The sequence below is a fragment of the Haplochromis burtoni genome, unplaced genomic scaffold, assembly GCF_018398535.1.
Source record: "Haplochromis burtoni strain Fernald_Lab_line unplaced genomic scaffold, NCSU_Asbu1 Contig_32, whole genome shotgun sequence".
Taxonomy (NCBI): domain Eukaryota; kingdom Metazoa; phylum Chordata; class Actinopteri; order Cichliformes; family Cichlidae; genus Haplochromis; species Haplochromis burtoni.
Genome location: NW_024582393.1, coordinates 1485718 through 1511471, shown reverse-complemented (window position 1 = coordinate 1511471; position 25754 = coordinate 1485718). Strand labels below are relative to the sequence as shown.

At 41.4% G+C, this 25754-nt stretch overlaps 1 protein-coding gene across 5 annotated transcripts in view; it reads right to left on the bottom strand.

The window, feature by feature from the left end:
- LOC102289754 (plexin-A1) overlaps window positions 1-25754 on the bottom strand; it is a 229412-nt gene that overhangs the window by 63912 nt on the left and 139746 nt on the right. For all 5 annotated transcript variants that reach the window (XM_005918586.3, XM_005918585.3, XM_005918589.3 and 2 more), the window contains exons 5-9: window positions 17400-17500; window positions 15418-15541; window positions 14075-14228; window positions 12928-13027; window positions 6082-6196 (exon numbers count right to left, since the gene is read on the bottom strand). In XM_005918586.3, the coding sequence (XP_005918648.1) occupies window positions 6082-6196; window positions 12928-13027; window positions 14075-14228; window positions 15418-15541; window positions 17400-17500 (594 nt within the window). The remainder of the gene's footprint in view (window positions 1-6081; window positions 6197-12927; window positions 13028-14074; window positions 14229-15417; window positions 15542-17399; window positions 17501-25754) is intronic.

The window sequence follows — 25754 nt, the reverse complement described above, 5'->3', positions numbered from 1 at the left end:
GAAGTCATAGTGGAAGCTTTGAGCAGAGATCCTGAAAGAACATTAGGGGGAAGAAGAAAAAAAGCTGGGATTTGGGAATGTTACGACTAAAAACAGCCACAGACAGGCAGAGATTAAGCATCTGGGATGTATGGATGTTACTGTATGTGACCAATCGTCCAAATACAGTAACACCCAGAGCAGAGCCTCATTTCCAACACTATGATTAGGACGCTAGGAACTAGGAAAACTAGAACAACACACACATGCAGAGTGCTGCAACTTTAATGAAGGGCTGAATTGGATGACCATGGATGTATGAGAGAATCTGCCAAAACACCTGATACAATCTCACACTGATTTCCCTGAGGGGCAAAAAGCGGTTACTAACTGTTGGAAGTTTCCTCGGGAGCCTCACAAAGAAAAAAACAAAAACAAAAAACAAACAGAAGAGCTAGAGGACTGAAGCTGTTTGAAAAGCTAAAGAAGGTGCACTGCTACCAAACCAAACCAAGAGTTAAACATTGGACGGTCATGGTCTGACGATGCTCCATCTGGCAAAGAAGCTGCGGTTACTTCAGCCCATCGCCTCCACTTCCTCTCCATGTTCCCCGTCTTTCCCTCCCTCTCCCTTCCTTCCCTCCAACTTTGGAGAGCATTTGGAAAATAAATTGCGTCACTCTGAATGTAATCTGCTGCTCGTTACAGCCAGACTTTCTCTGTTTAACTCCCTGCCCTTGTCTCTGTTTCTTTACATTTTCCCCCCTCTACTCGTTCTGTTTGCATCTGGTCTCAATTACAGCACCTCTAGTCTGCCTTTGGTTTGTCTCTGGTGAAATATATGCACAATTGAAAGTGCTGCATTGTTTTGGAGAACTGCATGAGGGATATTGCATTCCACCTCCACCCATTTCCTAATTTATTTGCTCCCTCTTCACAGCATTGTTTATATTTTATTAAATATGGCTTAGGCACGTCTCCTCATACTGAGCAGAAACTCACATGTGGGGGTGTGTTTATGCAAGTTCAGCTATGAGCTACATGGTGCACTGAGGTGGAGAGAGGAATTCAACAGAATAAAAAGGGAAATTAGGTATTGCAACAGATGAGCAAGTAAAGAAAGACAAACGGATCTGCATGAAGGAACAGTATGGGTAAAGGAGGGAGAAAAGGGAAAAAAGGAGTGTACATAGAGGAGAAAACATATTACTAACAGATTAATAGACCAGGATGGAGCGATACAAAGCAAAATAAAAAAAGAAAGAAAAGAAAAAGATGGATATTATTCAGCCAGTCTTTTCTCCACCTCACCCATATAACCCCTGCAGCCCTGTGCTGCTGGTTGTGCTCTGTCCTGATAAGAGCCAGTGACAGTCACACACAAACACACACTAAAGCAGTATAGTCAAACATGCATATATATCCATGCACCAGGCAAGGCGCCTCAAGCAGCCTTGGCCTATGGCCTAGTGTGTGTGTTCTGCTCAGTGTCTGAGCACCAGCCAGGGCAAACACAGAGTGCCAGAATGTCACCGTCCGGGGCCTCACACCTCCATCACAAATAACCCCATCAGCCATTGTGTGTGTGTAAAAGAGAGCGTGAAAACAAACATTAAGCATGTGTTTCTGTGGCTGTTTAAGAATGTGGGAGCAGGCTGTATGCTTTAAGTGTATTTGGTTAAGAGTGTGTGAGGAAAAGCCATCACTTGAGAAAATGTGTCACTGTATTGTTGCACTTTGTTCAGAGAGCAGCCGATATGCAGCATCTCTTCTTAATCGCTGGTCAGTGTGTCACAGACTAACATTTGAGTAAATGGCTTCAAGTGTTTGTTAATGTGTCTCCTACCACCACTGCTCTGTTTCGATATGCACAGTGCCCACACTTATAGCACATAAACACATCAATATGTGTTAATAGAATATCTTACCATTTACCCCACATGCACACCCCTATTTTCTTCACCTCACCTCTCTTGCAGAAGTACAGAAAACCACTTATTTAGGACAGTAAAAAAAAAAAACCCGGTACAGCTTAAATTTTGCTTCACCTATCCAGAAACAGTGCAGGCTCTCTTACACGTTTTCTGGCAAAATCTAATCCGACCTTCCTGTTCTCGAGTGTGATCAGCAGTTTGCACCTTGTTGTAAACTCTGTGTAGTTCACTTCATTCACAAAGGTGTGTCTTGATTGTAGACTTGGATGATGACATGCCAGCCTCCTCAAGAATCTTCTTAACTTGACTACATGTGGTGAAGGTGCTTCACCTCAAAAACAAGTTCAACAATTGTAAGCAACTCCAGATTTTTTTTCTGTCCAACTTATCTTCAAATAATGAGGGAACAGGACTCACCTGCTATAAACCTGCTTGACAATCAACAGTTAATGCACTACTTTTGTTAAAACTCTTGAATTGAAGCTGAAAGTCTGCATTTCTATCACATCTTGAGTCTTCATTCATATTCACTCTGATGCCATACAAAGTCAAAATTACAAAAATCCTGTTATTGTCCAAATACCTATGGGTCCTAACTGAATGCATTATTCAGGATCAGTGATTTAAGTCGATGCTGGTTAGCTCCCAGACAGAAAATAGCCTCGTGAATTGGTCCATTTCATTTTTTTCCCCTTGCTCCATTTTTAGTGTCCAAAATGGATCAGACATTAAATGAGTATTGCACGGGCACAGAATACTAGCACTCACTGCTATCTCTAGCTATATACTTAGCATGCACGTGCGGCAGAACTACTGATCTACTCATTCAACGCTCACTATAAAAGCACACATTTCCCAAAATTCACGCACATTACTAGATGAGGGAAAAAAAGACTTTTGGGTTAAAAAGCAGCAGCCTCGTACCCACAAATCTCAATCAAGTTAACCACCTCCTTGATTGCTCGAGTGAGACTGAGCCTTGCTTTGCAGTAAAATAAACACGTAAGTATGTCTTAACATACCTGAGCCCAGCCACCCCTAACCTTGCCTGGCACTCATCAAGGCTCACAATAACAGTTTATTTCCATGGGTGTAGAGAGGAGAGGAGAGGAGAAATAAAGGAAGCAATCAAGTTCCTCAACAAATGAGAGGAGACAAAGAAAGTTAAAATTCCTCTAGAAGAAACAGGAAATAATTCATCAAGGAGACCTTCTTCTTTTGCTTCACTCTTCCTCCCTCTCCAGCTTTTTTTTGTTTGTTTCTAGAATAAAGTAACTCCTACTCCTCTCCCGCAATTTTCCGCCCGAATGCTCCTTAATTTGAGGATTTGTTTGTTGTGCCATTGGAAGCATTGTTGATTCATGCATATTTGATTTGGAAATGTCACTCATTATATTTATTTCCTCTCTGCTTACTCTGTCTTTGCCTCACTTTGCTCCCTCTTTTGACACAGTCCATTCACAAAAAATAACAACACTTTCACTCTTTAGTTGGCTTATTCAAAACCTTTTACCAGGATTTTCATTCTTTAAACTTGTTTGTTTGTTTATTTATTTATTTATTTATTTATTTACTTTCTCCCATCACAATGTAATTTGGTGGAACAAATTACAGATGGATGAGATAGCACTGGAGTGCTGGTTTTGTGAGAACGCAAACTAAAGTGTGTGTGTGTGTGTGTGGGGGGTGTCCCGCATCGGCAACAAACCCATCCTCTGGTTGCCATGGTAACAACATTTAGAAATCGTCAGATGATAGGATGAGGGGGAAAAAATGAAGAGAATTAAGGTTATAGAAAAAGAAATCTTATGTACACCTGTCAATTTTCTTTTAAGTACTTAAAATAATGGTGCTTGTTTTTTGTTTTATTGAAACAGTGGTTAAAAAAAGGGAACTTCATTCGTTTTATGTCATGCTTCGACTTGTGATCAGCTACCGTCTAGTGAGTAGAACTCCGCTTACACCACAGAGTCAGCTGGGCTCCCATCAACCCTGTGTAAATGCTTCTATCTGATTTCTATCTGCCTGAAAATGAGTCTTATCCAGTCCTATCTACTGTGTGTGAGAGTGTTAAAGGTCTGAGTAAAATGCCTGCCATCAGGAGAGCAGATTTCACTCTTATGTTTAACACTGCTTTTTGTATTCAGGATAAAGCTAGAGCATAAAAGGAAACAAAAAAGGGATTGTCGGGTGTCTAAATTAGGGGTGCAAGCATATTTGAACACAAACACCCATCCCTGATGTCATGCGGTAAAACCAAGAGGTAAAACCATGAGGTGGATAAGAAAGCGAGGCAAAAATCTCTGTAGTCCTTTCCTTTTTTTTAAAGCAATGTATATTTTGTACAGCTAGCACAGAAAGTGAGCAAAAAAGAAAAAAATGGATGAGAAAAAAAAACATGTGGAGACTGAGCATCAAAGTGGAGATGAGGTAGAGAGAGAAGGACCTGGAGAGGAGAAGGATAAGCCTAGCCTACAGGAAGAGCTGTACTTGTTGGGGCACTGAGAGCGCAACTAATGGATAAGGCAGCTAAGAGAAGGATGATGAATGACTTTGTGAATATGTATCTACATGTGTGTGTGTGTTTGTTGTAAGAATGTTTATACTTCGGTTGGATAAAAGACAAAACAGTACTTGTGTGTTTATGCTGTGTGTATGTGCGTGTGCGTGTGTGTGTGTGTGTGTGTGTGTGTGTGTGTGTGTGTGTGTGTGTGCGTGAGAGAGAGAGATGGTGCAGATGATGGTTTCTCTTGTGGAGCATGTGGTCGGTGGTTTCTTGGGCAGACGAGGTGACAGGAGAGGTCTCTCTGTCCACATGCCACTGTCAGCCGATCTGTCTGTCCCTTTTGTTTTCCTGCTGTCTTTCTCACTCCGATAATCATCATCCTCTTTATACGCAGCAAATGCCAACATTTGAAATCCTCATAGTTTGAGATTTATTTTTAAAAGACTTGCTCGGTTAGTCATTAAATAATGTCCAGCTACTTAATTTCCTGTCAAACATCTGATAAACTCATGTAAGCTTATTCAATTCCAAATCTTACTCTAGCACATGCTATGCCTCAGACAAAAATTCTCCTATCATTCACCAGTGTTACTGAGTTTATATGTTTACTTGCTTCCAGCTTTCCTCTGTTTTTTTTCCCTTTCATCCCTGCAGGCCTTTCCTGTTTATCCATCCGTTGCCCCTCTGGCCTCTCTCGGCTCAGAGTATGCTAGCCAGCGCTCTCCCTGTGCCTTGCAGATGGGTGCACTAATCCGCTAACGTTAGCTCCATGAGCCGTGAAGGCTAGGTCGGTGTCTTGTTTTGGACGGGCACTGAGGCTGCGGTTTAACTTGCTAGCATTTGATTCTGCACAGCTCAGGTTTGAGGGAAGAGAAAGACGAAAGTAAATAAACGTCGACCAATTAATAAAGGCCGGTGATTGGGGCTGGCTGACAAGGGGGGACTTTAATCTGCATAGAGATAACAGCGAAAGTCAGACCACAATATAAGGCGATGGAATCGTGTTTGTGTGTATATGTGTATGTGTGAAGCATCAATCAGACAAAGCACAGGCATGACTGTCAGTCACTTGGGAGTGCAGCGGATTTACATGCGCAAGTCCACAGAGGAGATGAGCGTTTCAGTGCATTTTTCTGTGTGTGTTAATATATACAGGACTGTGTTTGGTGTGTGTGAGACAAAGAAACTAGAAAACCACCCTGAAAACATAACACGGCTCTGCATCTATCACTAATATCCTTGTTTATACTCCAGCAGTTGACAAACACTTGTTATGCCTTGCATGATGCCTGCTGTAGCTGCCAGAAGGCACGATTGATATTAGCTTTTATGCTAATGCAGCATTTGGCTATGTAAGAACAAGGCAGTATTTCCATAGACATTCATTCATCCAAGCCTGCTTATGGCCTTATGGGCCACGACAGAATTATTGCTGCACAGTACACAAGCTGTTGTCACTGTGCCAAAAGCCACTATCACACATACAGACAGCAGACACACGAAGCAGGATAATATGAGGAGAAAACCACAGTGAGGGTGTGAAGGTAAAGGTAGAAGCTGGATGCTGTATGTGTCAAATCTATAGATAACAAATATACATGCAGCAGAAGATGTTGCAGTGGAGTGACAGCAATGTGCACTAATCTGCTCAATGAATCTTACCTCAGAGTTGTTGACACGGCCCTCCTGAAAAGAGCAGTCGTTGGCATTCTGGGTGCACATGTGGCGGTACTTGCACCAGTGGCATGGGAAGGAGCCATTTACACAAGAAAGACAGCTAAAATGGAGAGAGATTAAAAGATAAAAGAAGTTAACAGGGTCACCTGACTTCTTACTTCAGGCTCAGTCATTGCACTGCTTTACAGCATTATTTGTCATGGCACAGATACAGAAAAAAGTGAAACTGGTCCATCAGTTTCTATCAATAACCTGATCTAACTTGCTGGAAGAAGACTGCATGTTATTTTATTTTCTCTTTATCATGTCATCTCTCTTCATTAAGCATATGAAATTCGCTTATGGAACGGACTGTGTTTGGGATGTGTGGTCTGTCACAATATGTCATTTCTTTTTTCCCTCCCCTTTGTAGGGAAAAACGTGAACAGTAGCAGGAAAACAGAAACCGAATGCCTAACTGTGTGATAGCTGTGTTTGCTGCCTGCTTTTTGGAGCAAGCTACTAGAGCCCAGTCGTCTAGATAGGCTAAGATGCTGAGACCCTTATTTACGAAGGGTGCCAATGGTGCCTCGGCACATTTGCAAAGAGCAAGAGACAACCCGAACGGCAGCACCGGGTATTCATAGGCTACGCCCTCGAACGCAAACCTCAGAAAGTGCTTGTGGGTCGGGTGTATAGCCACATGAAAAATAGCACGTCTTAGATCGATCAATCAATCTTCCAGGCCAACTGCATTTAAAAGCTGTCTCAGTGTTCAAGACCACTTGTATTGCTCTTTTCTGCAACAGTGCACTTATTTCCTCTTCAGTATCACTGCAGCCTCCTTGCGAACAGCAGTTTTTATCATTCTGCAGAAACGAAACCGCTTGACCCGGAACTGCAGAAAGTAACCCATAGCAACGGCTCGCACCACCCACGGAGAAGGGGCGCAAGTGTGCCAGCTGTGAGCAGCCAGCCAAGCTAACCTGCAGCAGCTTGGGAACTTAGGAACATGTACATTCATGCAGTTGTTTGAAGGCACCTATATTGGGGCATGACAATGAAAATACAGCGGGAACACTCGATGTGGTCACCTGAAAATTGAACACACCTGGAATGGGTGCTTCTGGGCCTGTGAGAGCTAGCTGTAGGCTTTCATATGACGTATGGGGATGATGTCGCGCAGAGCGACACATCGCGCTATATGTGCAGGCGGAGCAGTGCACATGCACGCCATAGGTCGTCCACCTTAACCTCCTAAGACCCAAACTCTTCCACAGCATGCATTTTTAATTTCTCTTTGATATTTGGGCTGATTGGGGCCCGATGAATGTAAAAACAAAGAATTACCAGATTTTTTTTTTTACCTTATTTTTGTTTTTATGAAAAATCAGAGCCACATATGAGGATATTCATTGAAAATTTTGATAGAACAGTAGCAGTATAATGTCCTCGTAAGCAGGTATCAGGCCCTTGTAGAGCAAAATTTAGTATTTTGGTCTAAATAACCCAAAATGTGATGTCCACATATGTGGACGGCAGGTCCTAGGAGGTTAAAGGCGTGAATATAGGTTTCTTCAGCCACGACACACAGAGCCGTGATATCTCATACTTATGTGTTGCACCATTTGAATCAACTGAAAGGGAACCAGCAGACTGAAAATAAAATGTAAAACGGGGCTGGGATAATATAGTTTGAATACAGTGGTAACACCACACTGACCAATACAAAAAAATGTATTGATATAAATAAATATTTTAATGCTATTTAAATCTTTTTTCCTCAAAACCCTCTTTTTCCACTTGTTTTTTGCCACCCCGTTTCATATTCTCTCTCATATATTCTTCCCATCTTCCAGCTAGCTATCTAACATATGTACCCCCCTCCCTCGTTCCCTCATTCATCACTCCCCACTTGCTTGTAACTGTCCACTGCTTGCTGCCTATATATGTTCAATAATCTTCCTCAAACTTGGCCTCTCCGTATACATTTCCCTCCAGTCCTTTATTCTGTCAGTCTTTTAAAATCTACCTCTTTCTGTCACTCCATTTCTGCCCCTCTCGCTCTTTTCAACTCTTTCATTCACCCTCTCCCCCTTCCCCTTTGTCTAAACCCCTCTTTCATCCGTGGGACTAAGAGTGCTTCACGATTTTGAATTCACCTGCTTTAACTGAGGCGAGGTGCAGACAGACAGGCTGAAAGATGAGAGGAAGGAAAGAGGGAAAGAGGGAGATCAAAAGCAGGTGGATTTCCCTGACAGAGATGTAGACGCCAGGTATCGTGGGAGAGATGGGAGAGGGGGGGTAAAGGGGGTGAGAGGTCTCACAGGAGAGCGAGGAAACATTAGGCTGGAAGTGGGGAAGCGTTTATGAGTCTGTATCCACCATCTAAAGGGACCTGTAAGGGACAGCCAAACAGGTTTAAGAGCAGTTTATCTACAAGGCATCATGCTATTGGTGCTCTCTTACTCCTCGAGAGATGCTTAGCCACTTGGTATCTCATTTATGTGTACTGCATAATCTAATGTAACCATTATGACTTAGCAAATAAAATTGTTTCATTTTATTACAGAGCTTACTAAAGCCTTTTGTCTTCGGCATGAACTTAGTTAGAGATTATTCTGTGACTCATTTCAGCTACTGAGCTTTGTGTGAGCATATGGTTTATTGGAAAGACAATAAAATACTACATTTAATATAAGTAAGCTGGGAAAGCGAGCAGGTTGATTCGTATTCAGCCTCATCCACCAGGTATAAATTGGTGCCTCTGCCTGAATGACTCCTGACAAGCTCTCAAGTGTGTTTTAACCCTGTGTAAAATGCGAGCTCCCCTTCCCCACAGCAAATGAAAAATGAGGGTCTTAACTTGTGAGCACTGAGATGGAGCCCATATATGAATCCATCAAACCCTGATGTGGATTCATTTGGATCAATTAGGGCCACTCGTTTGTTAGGTGCACGTTTTAAGCGATCGTTTCTAGCCCAGACCCCTCCTTTTGAGCAACATCAGACGCTCTAGCTTAATTCAATCCCACTGCCTCTTTAATTGACCAATTTAGCATTGTGCTGACAGAAGCTGTCCATTTAGAATAAAAGATGTGCAGCTAAGGAAATAACAGGCCTCTTAATACCACACAAGAGCAAATAGGAGATTTGTCAATGTTGCCAACAAATGGAGGGAAAGCGATTAGGCGACGCAAGGTTACCATACAGTGCTGAGAGTCAAAGAGCAGAACTGGGATTTTAGCTCAACACTGTGTCCCAAAGGAAGTTGCAAGAAACAGAGGAAGGGCTGTCAATGCTGGACAAAAGACCAGAAGACATTACTGGTGCAAGACAAATGAAGGAGAGGTAAGTTAGTCATGCTCATGGCGTTGCTTGTTAGGGTTTCTTCTCTTGCTAACAAATACTATTTTTAATGTCAAAGAATACCTTTTTTGGATTAGAGTTCATCAAAATACAGTACAACACCAACTTAACACAGCAGGTAACCAGAACCAGACAGTGAGCAGTACAAAGTGTAGTTAGTAATTCACACCAGTTAACACATCTGTCACTAAACCCCGATAATAATCCTTTATATCTGTTTTTTTTTCCTTTTTCTTTTATTCATGTCAACTCAGCCTTGTTAGTGTACCAACGACTTTGAAATAATGAGCAAAATATCAGCAGGTAACTACTGCCAACTTTTAGTGACTTTTATGGTTACGCCCTTTGAAATAAAAGGCGTCGCCCATTATGCGTGCCACCCAAGGCCAGCAGTAGGCCCTGTCTGACAACCCCCTACTGTTCGCTCTTTGGTTCCTCCAAGTAACCAGGACCCCCTGTAACGAGCTGCCTTAAGATTTCAAGGTCTCTCTTTTAGGCTTGGTGCACACCCTTTTAATAAAAAGCCCACCCAGGGCAATTTGAGGACGTTCAATTCTAGTGTCCAGAAGTGGGCTCTTTTCTTCCGACCCCCCGATAGCGTCCTTATTGCTCCTTCCCGTCACTCCCCGTCGCCTGTAGCCACTCAGAGCCTTTGAGCGGCTGGAGACACGCTGCCCGTATGTCCACGCTCATAATGCTAATTTAATCCGCTCATATTCAGATGCTAATGGAGATACGCTAGCTTTGCAGCAGCAGTGGCCAAACACAATAGACTGACTTCCTCCTCTCTCTTCTCCTTGGTCAGTTTGGAGTGTTAAACACAATCAGCTCTCCTCGTGAGCTGCGTTTGACACTTGTGCACTTGGCAAAATGAGTTATTTATTGGTCACGATTCATTTGAAAGAAGTGGAGGTGAATAATTTAACGGCCCTCCAGAATAGTCTTTTCTATCATTACTGCATCCCTTCAAAATTTGAGAGGGATTGATAAAACACATAGGGACTAATGCTCGTGCACATAAATCTATTAATGCGTTTACAAGAGTGTTTACAAGAAAACAAGGCAGTCTATGTGGGCCATTCATTTTATAATTACTCCAAACCTTTCTGGCTTTATTCTTCTACCATTTTCTCCATCACAAAACCATGCCCCTTTCTTGTTATCAAATTTAATACATTTTCTTTCTCCAAAGAGCACCCTCAATCACACAACAAATGATCCAGACACTGGCCAAGCCACATTAACCATATTGAGGAAAAGGTGCTTCATGTGGCCTTATTCAGACACCCAAACTCTAATTCATTTCCAGACTGTATGCTCTATCTTTATTAAATGGGGGGCTGTGGAATGAGAAGGAGCGTATGGAAATATTTAATTAAGGAGCAATCATGGCCGCGGGTGATTTTCTATTTCAATCTCAGCAACCCTTAAACTGAAACAGTGGGAATTCTAATTATATTAGTACTGCTATGCAAATTTATGGCATTTTTGAAAAGGCAAGGGCCACGACGCAATCAGTTGAGTAAATAAAAAGGTGGGGTGTGTGTTGTTTTTAAAAAAATTTTTGGTTTTGTTTTGGTGTTTTTTTTGGTTGGGTGTGGGTGGAGGGGGGGTATTAGCACGTGAGATTAAACTGTTGGCAAAGCAATTCCAGTGTGCATTTATACTCCAGCATACAAGCCTAGACAGCAGGAAGTACAACATGATGCTGGGGAGGAAAAAAGAAAGATGCGTGGGAATTCACTCACAGCTAATGCTCGCAATTCTGCTTCTGAATGTTTCGAGAATGTCTGCTTCCTGCATAGTGTAAGAGCCTGCAGTATTTTAAGTTCAAGGCCATTAGAGGAAAGCCCAGCTCTGCAAAGAATGACCAAGCATTCTGGAAACAGGGCCTTGCATGTGGCTGTGCGGGCCTGAACTGATTACACCAACAACATTACCAGTCTGATCTCATCAGATGGCAAACACTTACGCCTGGGGGGGAACAGCGGGTATGCGGGACATAGTGCCAGCTCCAAATGGAATTCTTATCTCAGCATCTCTCTTCACCATCAGAGTCGCTGCAGAAGATGCAACGTGCCCCAACTCTAACTTCGTTAAACATGTCCATTACATCACTCAGAGGTTGTATTAGATCAGAACAGGGAGCGGACTTAATCAGAGTTCATTGGGCTAATATCGTCACACGGGCGACTCTCTCATCTGTCACTTCTCGTACTTTTTCAATCGATTTATGAGATCAGTGACATGTTAGAATATCTGATATGATATCGAATTTTACAAAAAGGTGTCCTACTATATTTGTTTTCGTTATTAACATGAGATGTGATGCAAGATGCACCCAAATACCCAAAAAGACATTGAGAGATAACACCGACATTATGGGGTCCTTGTGGGAGATGAATTAACTGAGGTGACATCGTAAACCACCACACCCTTAACCAGCTGAGCTAATCATCGTTGCCGTGGCAGGGGATTTGTGTACAAGAGCAGGGGGTTGGGTTAAAGGTCACAGTAACGGATTAGGTGTCCAAGACAGTTGGGGTTTCAGTGAGCGGTAAGTGCAGGAGTGGAGTAACACTGCACGTGTATGTCTGTGTGTGTTTGTAGACAATCCTCGAAGGAGGCTCATCCTGCATCCAGAGGGAAGCCAGGATGGAGCCCTGTGGTACCCCAGGGGCCCCCAAGCCATCTGCTGCCCCAAGGCTAATACCCCAGCAGACGTTTCAGCCTCCCCTAGATCAGGCCCGATTGAGCAGGAGGGAGGGTATTGTGTTAGGGGGGTGGAGGAGTTAGAGGATTCTTTTACCCCGGCAGGGCGCACCAGGCTTGTGGTAGGACTGACCTAAGGGTGTGGCTCTATGGGTGGTAGAGATTTTCAGCAGAAGGTGGATTAGGAGAGGCAGTGAACTGCAACTAGGCACAGAGAGCTGAGGGCATCTGGAGTGTGAAGGAGACCAACTCATCGGAAGAGGCACAAGATTTGATTCACACCGTTTCAGTATTATCATATTTGCTTTGATCTTTTTGGGGTAAATAAGTGCCAGGCTGACAATGTCATTGCTAAAAACGCCAACTGTATTTGTTTAATCAAGCGGGTAAAAAACAAAATAATTAAGGTAGAGTCCAAAATTTTGAGGCATTATGACAGACCACTATGCAATGAATTAATCATGCAAGTACCATTAGTGTGTGTTGTGGGATATGATAAAAAGAGTAGAATTACCATCGCATGTCCCGATCGTTTCTCATATATGGCACATTTGATTTTTCTCTTCAACTGTAACATAAGCCTCCCGTGGAGGTCCGAGGGGGGGAGATAGATGTGTGTGTGTCTCTAACGGTTTCTCTCATGGACAGTAACATGAGACAGCCTATGGTACGAATGGACAAAGAGGCCATTTCTTAAAAGAGCAAGAGGGAAAAGACTAAAACAACATTTTCGCCCATCAAATTAGAAAACATGTCGTCACTGTCACTTACGACTGATGGACGCTGCAGTTGTAGAAGACAAAGTCGACACTGGCAAACTTCTTGCCCGTCTCCTTGGACTTCAGGTAAAGTTTCACCACCCGCTTGTCACCTGCATATCAGAAACAGGGAAGCAGCCAGATTAACAGTTATTCTGCTCTCTCTGAAGGCTTAAAAGAGAAAAGTCCAAGTCAAACACATTAGCAAACAATTACATTTGTATCTAAAAACTACTTTAAAAACAGAATAAACACGGGCGTAAATTAAAACAACCTATTTGTCGATACAGAGTGACACTTCTGTATTCCACTTTTGTGCCCTTAACAGATAACACATACACAAAGACATACTGCAGCCTAGCAACACACTACTCATGTCACACCCACAGTAGGGTGGCATTAAAAATAGCAGCACCAATCAGTGTTTGGATGCCAAGGCTGATGAGAACTCATAATGGGGCATAATGGGCTCAGTTGAAGAACTACTGTGATGTTGCTTTGAGGAAACTTAGTGCTCGCTATGTGACATGTTTTCGGTGCTTTGAATGCGAATACAAAACAAGTTTTTTTATTACCATCTTTGTGGTGTGACAGAATTGGACATAAAACAGGTGCATAATCTCTGGGAAAAAAATGATGTCGATATTTTTAAACATTACGCTAAACCACACTGAAGTTGCTGCTTTGAAATGAAGTTAAGCACAAAACCAGTCTTTCAGATAAATAAAATGAAAGTGACATCAGTGCACAATGGTTGATAATGGGAATACAAAAACAGTTCTATTTTCAGTAGATAAAGCTGGACTTGTGTTTAGGCTTCAGAAAGCGAGTGTGTGGCTTTTATTGAAACTGACAAGGAATACTGAATATAGACATGCAAAGCAAATCAACTAGTAACATTACAATTCTGTTCTAAAGCTCAAGTGTACTACAAGATCCTTTAGGAGGGCACACATCTGCTACATCTGATGGTGAATATACAGTACAGAATGGCATGGAAATAAGATGATCAAGAGGCCAAAGAAACCAACAAAGATGTATCATAAAGATTTTGTGTCTACATTCTTCAAGCATGTCACCAAAACTTGCCATAACCCTAGCCACACATCTCAGTGCTACCACCCAATGACCTCATCACTCATTGCCCTTCCTGCCCTGACCTTTGTTTCGAGTGATTGGGGCGATGTCCCGGGCAGAAGGAGACAGGCAGAAGATGTGTCCACCCTGGATCTGTCCCTCTGTCTCCACATAGTCCTCAAAGGAGCAGTTGACCCCCGCTGACAGATCGGGCACATTGCGAGCTTGGAGGACGAGCTACGGGTGGGAGGGGGAGAGGGAGAAGGAGAGAGCAAGAGCGAGAGAATCAGTACCCAGTGCTTGATCAATGGAAGGACACGGTGTACATGGATTGTTATAAGATATGACATGAGGGTTAATGGCTGTTGGGACAGAAGGGGAGTGATACATGGGTATGTGTATGTGTGACAGTTACAGGAATAAAAGAGTGAGTGCATGTGCGTATGCATGTGTGCATCAGTCACTGGAGTGGCCATTTCGAGCAAGGTTAATGTGTACAAGTTAATGTGCAGAATGAAAGCGAGGCTAACTGTAATCAGTCAAACCTATGTGATTACACCGAGGAGCCACTGATGGAACGAGACCTCGAAAAGCTCAGAGTAAGAATTACGAGGGCACGGAAAGCAGATTTCTAATTAAATCTGCTGTAAATATTCAAAAGTGACTTTTTTGGTGTAATTTCCTAAAGAATCCATGACATAAGATTGCATTTATATCCCAGTGAAAACTGGCAACACTGTACACTAGATATAGAGACGCACACCGTTTCTTGCTTTGCTCATTTCTCTGTAATTCCATTATGTTGTACCAATTTGATGATAGGACGAACTCAATCATTTTACCAAAAAACTGATAGTATCTAACAAACGTCATATTAGTACAAATTAATGAACAAAGCTCATTTGTCTTAAAAAAAAAAAGGCACAGTGGACACAGAAGATTTCACAGAGCTATTGAGAAGGTGAACGTTAACTATAACGTCCCCTTTAAATAAACCAGCTACTTATCTGCTGAAAAATCCTCATGCATCATACAACCAGCCTAAACCATTTTGAGACGACACTAACCTTAGTTTGGCATTTTGGGAAATGCCACCCTGTCTCTGTCAAATAACAGTAACTAAATCTGTCTACCGGCACCTCTAAAGCTCACTGATTATTATGTTATGTTATGCTTGCTCGTTTAGTCTGAAAACAACAACATGACATTTTAACAGCGGGTTACGTGCCAGGCCATTTCTTGGCTGCACCCGACAACTTTGCCTCGCTTCACCAAGTTAGAGTGGGACACACAACCTTACACTTTTTTTTTTTTTTATACCAGTGAAGACATAAATCTAATGTTTAGGAGGTTTTTGAGTTCTGGCCATTTTACAGTCTTTCTGCTCAAGTAAGATATCTGTGTGCACTGAAACAGGAAGACATACCTGGACTTCAGACATCGTGACAGAAATATTTCTCGGCTGAACAGTTAGCTCCACACACTGTCTCTGGTCAGAGGCAAACCTCTGAGGCTCTCCTGCCCGCTCACAGTGGTCCTTACGTGAACATCTGGGAAACAGCAAGACAAGAAGCGAAAGATTAAAAAAGATGAAAAATGTATAGTAATTACAAGAAGAAAGGTAAGGAGAACGGGGTAAAAGAAAATGAGCTTGACAAGAGGTGAGAGGAGGAAAGAGGCAACAGTGGACACAAGAAACTGTTAAACTAATATGACAATCATATTAAGATGATAAACACGCACAGCCATCACAGTCACACAGAAACGGGAGCAATAATAAAAGACAAATAGGCTAATAGCTTCCCCCAGCCATTACTGTAGGGCTTTAGATCATTACCTTATTGGTCGTGACATTTGTGCAAGAACTGCCAAGCTACAAGACCGATCAGCTCGCCTCATCTTTTCACTTTACAGGCCCACCCAATTCACACTTCTCAGGAGATGTACAGGCGATCGTTAAAGTTTCCCTGAACACTAAAAAATGATGCAATTTCCTACCAGATGCATATCAAAGGGGTCAGCAATTTCACCCACGCTTATTAAAAGCCAACTGATCGTGCTAAAAATCAGCATTCAGCCCCGTATCGTAGTGGCTTTACTATAAGCAATTCATAATGCATTAGCTATCACTTTCACCTTTGCGCTAACAACATCTGGTCCCAGCGGTGAGAAGAAAATGCTGATGCAGCGTACTGCAAGTCCTTAACAATAATAGAGAGCCGGAAAAAATGCTAACTGCTTCCTTCATACAGCGGTGCCCCCATTCCCTCATTTAGTTAGCCTTCACTCACGGTCGGGAAGAAAAAGCTGTCACCAAGCACCCACCTGAGAGTCCCTGACATACACACACTGTAAGGCATTAGCAGAAAGATTTGTACACCTTTTCTTATTAGGAACCCTTTTCCCTTCTACTGCTCTTCTGGTGTGTGCGACTGTGTATTCGTGTGAATGAAGCGTTTCCCCCGTTTCAATTCCATGTGTCCAAATGGCGGGCTGTCACTGAATTAAGTCCATCATGACTGTATGTGTAATTTCAAATGTGTGATAGTCTCCTGAAATGGGTAAAAACAAGTAGTTTGTGTATGTGCTTGTGCATGCCTTGAGGAGAGACGGTTTGGTGATACGTACTATAAGTTTAATTAATGTACTGAAGAGATGGCTTTACGCCCAAAGCTTGAGGCATTCCAAATGTGGTTTAACATGCTGTCACCTCTCAATAATATGCAACTGTTCTCGCCTTACAGTGTGTGCACACAAACCTTCCAGTCAAACAGAAAGAATGACGAGATTGCAGGTAAACAGTGTTAAAATGTATCACTACACTCTTATGAGGGCTAAGCTCAATTTTCCGACTGCAAATCCCTCTATTACATATCTAACCTTAAACAGTAATCTTATAGCAAACAAGACTTAATCCAAAAACCAAAGACTGACAATGTAAGAGACTAATTCTAAAATCTGTAAAATCTGTTCCTGCAAAAGTCTGCAGGTGTACAATACCATGCTCACACACACAAAACTGGCTCAATAACACTGAGAAAAATAGTTCTAATAATGTAAGCTGTCATGTTCTGTTAGTATTTATTGGAAGCATGCAGCAGCTGTAAAATTTAAATTTCCTCTTGAGTGATAATTAAAGGACTAATTTAAGCTTGTTAGAAGAATTTTATTAAATCTATAACAAACATTTACAAAAGAGCCGTTTTGGAGATTAGGGTGTCATCACAGTTTGTTGGGTAAAAGCCTACTAAGTATAATATAAAACTTTTCAGGTTGTTGCTTCCATTCCTAATGTGATCTTCTGAACTAAAACAGCCAACACTGCTTTCTCTGCTATCTACAGTGTAATGCAATAGGCTACATATGAAGTGCACCAGGATGGAGTATGTTAATACGTGCAGCACTTACACATTGTGAAGAACACACCATCCACAGTGAGGGTCTCTGGAGCCCAAACACTCCCCGCAAGTGGTGTACTGCTCACAGCTCTCTACTGGAACTCTCACCACCTACGGAGAGAGGAAGCAGGGAAGAGAGACAAGAGATATAGAGCAGGGAGGCAATTAGTGTCTTCACAATCAAACTCATAAAATGAAGAGTATATTCAGCCGGATGGAGGTAAGAATTTGACAGCTTATCAGACTCCTATTTAAAACATGCAATCAGCAAACAGTTAGTGTGTGTTTGTCTCAGTGTGTGTGTTCCTGAGAGAGACTAAGTGCTAGTCGGTGAGAGGTGTATATGTGTGGGTCTTTGTGCTTATATGTGCTGTGGTGAACCATTTCAGCAATGTGTGACAGCCTCCAGTCAAGCATGTACAGGAGAGGCCTCGCAGTGCATCATGGGACAGCTGAAAGGTGAACATGATAAAAGTGCTGTGATTGACAGGTGACCTGAAAAACCAACAGGAGGCAGAGGACCAGAAGGACAGACCCAGTGTGTTTGTGTGTGTGTGCGTGCGTGCGCACATGTACGAGGGAAATCTGTACAAAGCCTGTGCAACAAAGCTTTAGTGCATCAATGTGACATTACTCGCGCTGTGTGTTTGTGTGTGTGTACGAGTGTGATGATAGTCTGCAGATGTTGCCTACGAAACCAGATTAAGTGTGCAAGTTTAGCCCTCCACTTCAGTTAAAGGTGACGACAGATTGTTCACAACACGGTCCCAGTGAACGTGAAAGAATGCGTGTGTGTTTCAAGATATTAACAGGTTGAGCTTGTTCAAGAGTGTGAAAGCAAATGCTGAGAATGTTAGTGGGCAACAAAGTAAGCGTGTATGTTTGTATCTGCTGCAAGTGTCAGCGCCACATCCAACTTTTCTTCACCATTGGGCCCCCAAGTTGATGATTTGCTGGAAGCCCATTTCATGATGTGTGTGTGTGTGTGTGTGTGTGTGTGTGTGTGTGTGTGTGTGTGTGTGTGTGTGTGTGTGTGTGTGTGTGTGTGTAAGAAAACGTGAGTGTGTATCAAGTTGCCACTGCAGACTGGTTCTAAATCATGCAGCATAGAGAGGGCCAGCTGATCACTAAGTAAAAGCATTTAACAATCTTTCCCCTGGGTAACACTTTCACATCACACAGACAGATTTAACCATGAGAACCTCATCCAAGTGGTATGTGGAGGGACTAAAGTGGTGTCTTTTTTATGAGGTAGGGATTTGGGGGGGTTGGGGGCCAGAGCGATAAGAGAAAAGAAAAACACGGAAGAGAAAAGAGCAGAGGCCTGAGGCTTAAGATAAAGGTGGTTAGCAGCAGGACGGAAAACAGGTGGACAAATTATATTGTATATAATGTCTATTGATTTTATTGTTTATTTGTGTACAGCGCTTTGTGATTGCCTGTCTGCGAAAAGCGCTTAATAAATAAAGTTTACTTACTTACTTACTTACTTACTTACTTACTTACAAAGGAATAGAGGAGTGAAATATTAAACTGGGGCCAGGATTCCTCTGCAAGCTGCAAGTACAACTGAGATATGAGATAGATGTGACATGATGGAACTAATTTCTGCTTCAAATGCCTTGCGGCAAACTGGCTTTGGGGCTTTGTGAAGGCTCACAGGACAGAAAAACAAAAACACTTGACACTATACGCTATCATAGCACTTTCTATCCTCTATTTCCTGAGTGCATATCTATTTGTTTACACTATATGATTCTTGTGCCTTTATCACTGTTTGTAGCCATCATCCTGAGCACCTCATCTATTAGTCAATGTAGACCTTAGTACAGTAGATGAAATGACGCAAACAAGATATGGTGCTGGACTGTAAGGCAAACGAGGAAGGTGGTAATCTACTGGAAGTGCTGGCTGCATGGATGAGAAGTCAAAGAGAAGTCTAATGGAAGACAGTGCGAATTGGCAAGGACATTTTGCTGAGTAGATGGGATATGGTGGCAGACGCCTGCTATGTGTCATTGTCAAATTGAGTGTGAGTCTAGTTTTCATCTGCAAGGAGAGTTGAAAGAAGGATGGAACAGGGGACTGGGTCTTTTGGTGTCTTTGATAATAAAAGAATGACAGAGGGGGAAAGAAGTGTGAATGAATTAAGAGATGATGGATAGAAGGGGAGAAAAGCAGCTTGAGTTTAGGATATGTGATTGGACACCTTATAGGAGGTCTCTATGACTCAACAAAAAAAATAGGAAATCAAAAGGAAAGAATTATGTGTTCCACATATCATCACATATACCAGCCAATTCCTCCACTCACCGTAATTCACCGTGACTCTGATTAAGGACAATGATCCACATAAATCATACTAACGCTACGGGTCCTTGGTGAGCTAGCATAATCTTATCATGGCCCTGTGTAATGATAGGTATGACCTATTGTTCACAATCGTTCCTACAGTAGCAGTGGTGAAGACACTGCGGGCTCAGCTGAGTGGTAGTGACTCAAATCATAGGGAAGAAATTAAGAAACTATAGTGGTTGTTTTCCCCAGTGGGTAAATAAAATGCTTTCCAATAGCTGTGAAAGTATGTGAATGACGTATGATACAAGAAGATACAATAAATAAATAAAAAACTTAAAAAGAGGTCAGTTTCTCCCTCTGTTAGGAATACAGGCACACACACTTATCCTCACTGTCTCCCTCTTCCTATCTCTCTTGATGGCTCTTTTAATGAAAGCCAATTCCTGACAGCGCACCACATTACTCCTTTAAATGACCTTATAAACCAAGCCCGCCATCTCCTCTCTCTTGACTTCTCCTTATTTACAATAGCATCCACTGCTGTAGCTCAATTCTCCTTTTCTTGCTCCTACTTCCTCTGTTGTCAACCTTCTACCCTGACCATATCACAATGCCATGACATCTCCTTTCAGCTATAAACTTTCCACCTTTCCCCTTCAATCTGTTTTTACAGAGCGCTATCACCTGCTTTTAAACGTCCAGCTAACAGGCTTTGTGACGGTCACCCCCAAAACCCAGAGGAACTGTAAAGCTTTCAGCGCAGCTTTTCATTGGTTGTAAACTGTAAAGACATAAAAGGATCGGCCTTGTTGCGGCTTCTCTTTTTTTTTTTTTTTTAAAAAAACATTCAAACACAGAGAGAGGCTGGAGAAGAGGAGAGAAGGAGGGGTTGTAGCTGTAGATGTCTGCAAGAAAAGAGACTGGGTTATACTGTCAGGGGGCCAAGAAGAAGAAATCACTGCTTGTTTTCAGTTATTTTCAGATAAATACTTGAGACTGCATCATAATTTGGCAATGCCTGTGCCTCACTATAGAACCACCACCAAATCTCTCGTGCTTAACACTACTTAAAATGGCTGTAATGCTGTAATTCAGCAAACAGTAGAAAGTACTGAAATTTGATTCTTACAGGAAAGCCTCAAAAGGTTAGCTTGAAGGACATCACTGGGTCAATTTTCCACAGATACTTCTTAAATGCACACAGCTTTTATCAAAGCAACAATAAAAATCTCAAACACGTGGCTTTTTATTGCTTCTCTACTTTCATCTAAACTTTGTTCTGTGATCTTTACACAAAAAATAACTACACAACATTTTCCTTGAAGTTTTTTTTCCCTTTGCCAACATCTTGGGAGCAGAGATGGGGAAGCAAGGGAGAAAGAAAACAGCAAGATGAGTAGGGTCAGCTCCTCGTCATCATTCCTCTGTGACTTCTTTTCTCTAAGCTGACATTAACCACACCTGCATTCTTTCAATAACCGTCAATCAGCGTGCACTCTCTCCCGGCTTAATCTGTGCTGGCAGTGAATAGCTGTGTGCAACAATGAAATCAATACCCATCCACACAGCCACTAAACACTCCAGGAGGACACAGAAATAGAAACAAACACAGATACAACTATTTGTTAGGGTAAAACTTCACTAAACACGTTGTGGCTGTCATTACTTTGCAGTGACAGTAACTGGTGTTGTCGTCTTCTGCTTTGGCAACAGTGTATCATCCCGGCAACATTAGAAATTGGAGTGCTGAACTCCCAGTATATCCATGCAAGTGAGCCAGTTCTTCAAGTGCTAGAATACCAGGTCAGGAGAGCAAGTGTGTGTACATGAGGGCGGGGGGGTCGTATCAAAGGCTGGGTTAGCATGTGTGCATTGACTGGATTGTAAGGGGCTTACAAGATCAATGGCAAGCAAGACTAGGCTTGATGTGTTGACTGATTGGAGATAAGCAGGAAAGCAAACAAGACTGGCACTGACAAGAAAGGAGAGATGCTGTAGATGGCTAAGAAATGCCAAAGTGAAAGAAACAAAATGCAAGAAGCAACAATCGCGGCGTCCCATCAGAAACTTATCTGCTGTCACATTGTTTACTGATAGATGTCGAAATACTACATAACTGTTAGAATTCAGTGATGTAGCAATACAAAGAGCCAAGTTTAAGCCTTTATGTACGGCAAGAAAGCTGTAATTTTTCTCTCAGAACAGTATTTTTTCACTTAGCACCCTTTGACTCATTCCCCTCTATCTATTATTGCTTTTATATTGTGCTTTATGTGCCGTTTCTTGTTTCTGAACAGTTCGACTTCTCTTTCACCCTCATTCTTTATTTCTTTCACTGGACTCAGATTTTGTTTTCTCTCTTCTGAAACACACTGATGAAAACAAGAAGCAGGCCTATATAACTATATATTTATTTGCCATTTGCATTTGTGTATGTTGTGAATTCAAGGATGACAGCTAAAATCCAAACTATCCTACAAGGCATTTGTGTTAATTTTGAAGTCAGTGCAACAGTAAATCAGCAATATGAAATTTTGAACCAACAAAACAAAAGTGAGAAAAAGAAAAAAAAACAAAAAACTTTTAAGATCTGGGAACCAATCTCTCTCCATCAACACCTTCATCACATGGACTTTCCCATCAGCTCTTCTAAAAGGAGCTATTCTCAACAATAAGTCAATATACTCTCAGTCTTTGTGTATCCATTTGTCCATTACACTCTGTCCCTTTGGTGAGAAGGAGCCCGACAGAAAGAGAGAGGAGACAGAAGAACGAAGCAGGATGAGGGAGTAAGTGGGAAAAAAATAGAGACGAAGACGAAGCATGAGACAGAGATTGAAAAACTGTAGAAAACAAAGAGCTGGAACAAAGAGACTGTAAAGGGAGAAAAAGAGGTAAATGTGACCGGCTAAGGTAGACAGGCCTAGGGGTCTTCTAATTAAGTGAGGATGGGAGAGGCCGTCTGCCTGGTAAATGACTCTGTCACTTTAGTAAATGGACTTGGTGAGGAGTGAGGAGCCACACAGCTGGCATTTCCATTAGCACTGCCAAGCAACCCACCACCATATACACAGAGAGAGAAGCAGAGAAGAGGAAGAGGGAGGCAAAAAAGGGGGGACAAATGCTGCTTTTCTTTATTTGCGCTCACAAGAGCTGCTGTGTGGAAGTCATGCCTGGGAGGTGTATAACAGATAGTGTTTTTGTGGAGAGAGAACCTAAATCTGCCTGATTGGCTTTGCCTTCATATGCAACCCGTCATTCAAAATTTGTTACTGATATATATTTATAAAAAGCTACAGAAGTCCAAAGACGTGTTCAGACGTTTTTTGGGGGTGTTTTTCAGATCAATAATATATTTACACAAAGTACTGAAAACACTATGGATGGTGTAGGTGAGGGAAATGCCAAGGCAGTGTGGAGGAAGCCGCATACACGACTCCCACTCACTATTGGCAAATACACAGAACTAATAAGTGTGCTATTTGCACATCAGCTGAATCAAATGCCACAAAAATTACTTATAAGTTTGTGATTTAAGTGAGAAACAAGTAAGTCACAAATGCAAAACGTACAGAATTTTCTATTTGAAGACACTGCAACAGTACTTACAAGCCAAGTAGTATTCCTTAAGGCAAGTGCAGTGATCTTCACAGGTCCAATTTGGTTTCACACATTTTTACTGAGAACTAGATTTCTCTCTTTCCCTTAAAAGATATGTTTGCCAAAAATGCAAATGAGTTGAAGTGAAATAAAACAATCAGTACTTACAGCCCCGCTTATTGTGTGCAAATGTCTTTCTAGTTCCATTTATCAGCGTCGTATTCTTTCCTGTTGTAATTTATGACAGTAAAACCAGAAAGAGAACGTGCTTTTCTGCTTTTCCACTCAGCTTTCCCCCATTTGATACTTTATAACCGGGGTCTGACGAGGCCTGCTGTGCATGAATCTGAAAAGAAATTTGACTCAAATTCAAAACAATTCCCTGTGCTGTCATGCATGAGCGACATTTCATTGTTCTACTCAGTGTGACTTCTGGTTAATGCATGAAACTGAGTAGTATAGTGTGCCACTAGGAGCAGCACCATTGGCTATACCAGCTGTTGATTGGCCTCGTTCAAATCAGTCAGGGCCATATCCCTACACCCAATCACCGTGAAGCAACAGGAGAACCGACTGTACGGCCGATTGATAGTGATTGAGAAGGAAGGCGAGGAGGGGGAGAAGCCATTAACCTCCCTATCCATCTCACCCTCTTTTCTAACCATATCAGTCGCTCTATCACACCATCCTTTGGGAAAAGATGGTAAAGTATAACAGAGAAAGATGAGAGAAAGACAGAGCTATCTAGTGGCAAGTTAGACTTCCATTAGGGCTGATAGCATCACACGCAAGACAAGTGTCCGAGCACACTTTCTGATGAGGCGCGCACACATTCAAGAATATTGCAGGGATTAAAAAAAAGAAATGCAACAGTGAATGATCTGATATGAACAAGGGCAGTGAGAGGAAAAGCAGGAAACACAATTAAGAGAAAAAGAGAGAAAAAGAGATAAGTGAGGTTAGAGACACTGAAACCATCCCTGCCTGTGTAATGATGCCATCTTGGCCAATTTTGTCTCATGTCTCTGAAGGATTTACTAATATTTCACTCAATTTTTTCCCTTCATCAAGTCACAAAAGAGGGAACTAGAGGTGCAACAGACAATTTTCACAGTAGTTTATTCTGATGTATTCCCCCCCCCCCCCCACAGTTAAGTCACTGGTTTGTGTAAAAAAAAAAAAATATAATAATTATTATAATTAATATATATAATATTATATATATATATATATATATATTATATATATATATATATATATATATTATATATATATATTTATATATATAATATAATATTATAATATATATAATATATTATATATATATATATATATATTATATTATATATTATATATATATATATATATATATATATATATATATATATATATATATATATATATATATATATATATAGTATATATATAATATATATAGTTTGTTATATATATATATAAATATTAAATGTAATCAAAATCAACCAATTCAGCTGTCTTGATATACACTGGCCTACTGAAATATTCAACCTTATTAAGAATTTGTAAAAGCACTCAGATGATCCATCCATAAATGTAACACAATACAATGTGTTGTGTAGTTGCACAGCAGTCATTTTAATTACAGGTGTAGGTGCTTCATCCTGAGTAGAGAAAGGTGTAGTATTGGTTTGCACTCTTGTAATTGAGTGCCATATATCTGCATGGCTACATGACCAGCTTCCCCCTATTCTAGTCAGTGTACTCCTTTCTCTGCCTCAATGCACCAGGTCTATTAACATTTACATAACAATGACCACATTCTTGCTTAAATTCTGTGTGTAGGACAAATTGACTAGTGACTGTGTACGTGTGCTTAAGTGTTTGGCATAGGATAAAAGCGCTCAGGGATCAACATTAAGGCTTATACAGGACAAGTTAGATTTTTTTTTCCAAGCCAGTGAAAAAGAAATTAATTTGCTCTACCATACACGTCCAAAAAAACAAAACAATTCTGTGTCTTCATATTATGTGACATGGATTACTTGGCTTTTGGTTAAATAAGAAAATGTTTAATTCAGAATATCAGTGTGGAAACCAAGCAGAGTTTGTTTGTGAATAAAACTAAAGAAATAAAGCAGCGCTAAAAACTTGAGAAAAAAAATGGTTCTCATCCTCTCTTCATTTACTGCATGCTACACTTACTCTATGGATGATAAAACAAAGTGTCAGCCAACAATGGCTAATGTTTAAACACCACATTATGTGCTTGTTAACTTCAGGAGTTCCTCAGTCAGCCAGAGTTTGATAAATTGTGGAAAATTAATCTTGGAGCCATTTAGAACCGGCTGATTAGCTGTATGTAGTTCACTAAAATGTCAGCTTTGATTGATACAACGAGCTGCTTATTATGTATGTTGATGTCAGTTTGTGCTAATGTGTTTGCTAACGAGATTGGCAGCGAATCAGTAATATGTGAATGTAAACAGAT